The sequence below is a fragment of the Haliotis rubra genome, unplaced genomic scaffold (assembly GCF_003918875.1).
Source record: "Haliotis rubra isolate DU_JTF1 unplaced genomic scaffold, ASM391887v1 Scf14, whole genome shotgun sequence".
Classification (NCBI taxonomy): domain Eukaryota; kingdom Metazoa; phylum Mollusca; class Gastropoda; order Lepetellida; family Haliotidae; genus Haliotis; species Haliotis rubra.
In genome coordinates this window covers 3,899,694-3,902,001 of record NW_025765336.1, presented here as the reverse complement: position 1 = coordinate 3,902,001, position 2,308 = coordinate 3,899,694, and the positions used below count along the sequence as shown (strand labels likewise).

General features: G+C 44.5%; 1 protein-coding gene across 1 annotated transcript in view; it reads right to left on the bottom strand.

Moving 5' to 3' along the window:
* Positions 1-251: 251 nt before the first annotated feature.
* The window catches only part of LOC124268762, an 11,382-nt gene continuing 9,325 nt past the window's right edge, over positions 252-2,308 (bottom strand). Inside the window, exon 3 of the mRNA XM_046703787.1 lies at positions 252-710. Within this exon, the coding sequence (XP_046559743.1) occupies positions 442-710 (269 nt within the window). The 3' untranslated portion in view covers positions 252-441. The remainder of the gene's footprint in view (positions 711-2,308) is intronic.

Here is a 2,308-nt window from a genome sequence, read left to right as displayed (position 1 = left end):
TGCGTGTCCCGTCTGTATGACCCATCTGTATAAACGGTCTGTATGACCCGTCTGTATGACCCGTCTGTGTGCACCGTCTGTATGACCCATCTGTATAAACGGTCTGTATGACCCGTCTGCGTGTCCCGTCTGTATGACCCATCTGTATAAACGGTCTGTATGACCCGTCTGTGTGCACCGTCTGTATGACCCATCTGTATAAACGGTCTGTATGACCCGTCTGCGTGTCCCGTCTGTATGACCCATCTGTATAAACGGTCTGTATGACCCGTCTGTGTGACCCGTCAGTGATGGACTTCTTTAAGATCCGTCAGAAAGGTCCGACATGACGTAACCTTTGAAGGTGGCCTCAGATCATCAAACACAAATTTGATCTAATTTTAATAAGGAGCTCCCACTTCCAACCACACGCTCATCTGTGCCAGGTACCTAACTTCTGGGCTAGGCACAGTTGCGATTCAGAAAGACCCATCCATGATCGCCCATGTCTCGATTCATTGATTCTTCTTCAACCCATGGCGTGTCGCACACCAAACAGAATCCTGTTGAAAGATTGATTTCTGCGTTTGCGCAGACGAACGCAGTTTCATTTACACATCTCTCCCCGCAAGAGGTGACTGTCTGGTTTTGGTGGATCCTCTTGTTGCAACCGGAAATTCCAAGGTTGTTGAACAGAGTGAATGTGTCGTTGAAGCCGTCACTAGAGCATGCTGTAACAGAGAATATTTGTCTGAGGCAATGATAAAATAGGGCCCATAAGTCTCGCTACTTCCTGTACCAGATTGCCGGCGACAAGTGTATATTCACGAACCAGATCGACCGCCAGATGACTTTACTTGATTGGTTAAAGTGTACTAACTACCACGCTTGGCTGTCACAGCAGTTGATGCCTAATTTGGGAATGATGAGATCTCAAATAATGATAGTGGGTTGTGTTTTACGGCGAGTTTGGCAATATTCCAGTAAAATCAAGGCGGGAGACACCAAAAATGGGCTTCACACATTTTAACCATGTGGGGAATCGAACCCGAACTTCGGCGTGACGAACAAACGCTTTTTCAACTAGGCTACCCAAATACTGATAACATTACACATGGTACCAAAATAACAAGATAATGTGTGTAATTATATTCAGCTAACCTCACACACAAGCTGTAGGCTTAAAACGCTAATATTACATACCCTTGTCAATGGATCAGTGTGGACTGCAACCCAAGCTGCCCATGAGACAGTCATCTAATCCCACCGGGTACCCATTCACTGCTGGGTGAACAGAGGTAATTTTAAATTCAGTAACTTGCCTAAGATGGGACCATGTGCGTCGTTGTGGGGCAGGACAGAAGACGTAGAAACTCTCAGGAGTCAAACTGTCAAACATGTACACGTGAAGATCGCAGATCCACCCAAACTAGGACTGAGGCGGTAGGGTAGCCTAGTGGTTAAAGCGTTCGCTCGTCACGCCGAAGACCCGGGTTCGATTCCCCACTTGGGTTGTACAGGATACAGGATACGGTTGTATGGTATACGACAAGGTTGTATGGTATGTCAGAAGGTTTTAAGATAGAAGATAAGGTTGTGTGCTGTAGGATGGTTGTATATGACTATTATGTAAGGTATAATTATATTGGATAAGCGTGTATGGTATAGGGCAGGGTTGGACGGAACAGTATTGTATGGGATGTGTTTGTACATGGCAGTACTGTAGAATATCGTGGTAAAAAAACATTGTCGTATAGGATAAGATGATATGAGGTAGGATACGGTTGTGCGTGACAGGATGAAATCGGGTATGTTTGTAGTGACAACATTCAAGGATAAGGTGACACGGACAGCATTGTAAAGGATAAGGTCTCATGCTATAGGATAAGGTTATATGCGGTATTAAATATCGTGTGTGTACGTGACTATTTCTTATTCTAAGATGCCTAGCGGTTAGAACAATCGAAAAAAACAAACATTATCAGACAATAAAGGTATAGTTTTTGATGACGTAACAATTGAATGACGTTATCCCGTCACTTCATTCTATCCCGCCATTCTAGTGTGCCCCCTCGTAATCGAACCATTTTACACTACGTCACAATGTAAGCGAGTTGTCATCGTCTCGTACGGCCTCCTACAGTAAACTACTCCGTTGCATCCTGTTTCTTGGTTTGCAGTTGCTTCACGCAGCTAACATCACTGGTGGAAACATTACGTTTATGTTTTACGACGGTTAAAATGTCTCAATTCGACTCACAAATATTCAGCGACACGGTAACGTTTGCAATGTTCACATTCCCACAATGCAATCGTGGAATGTCGCTTG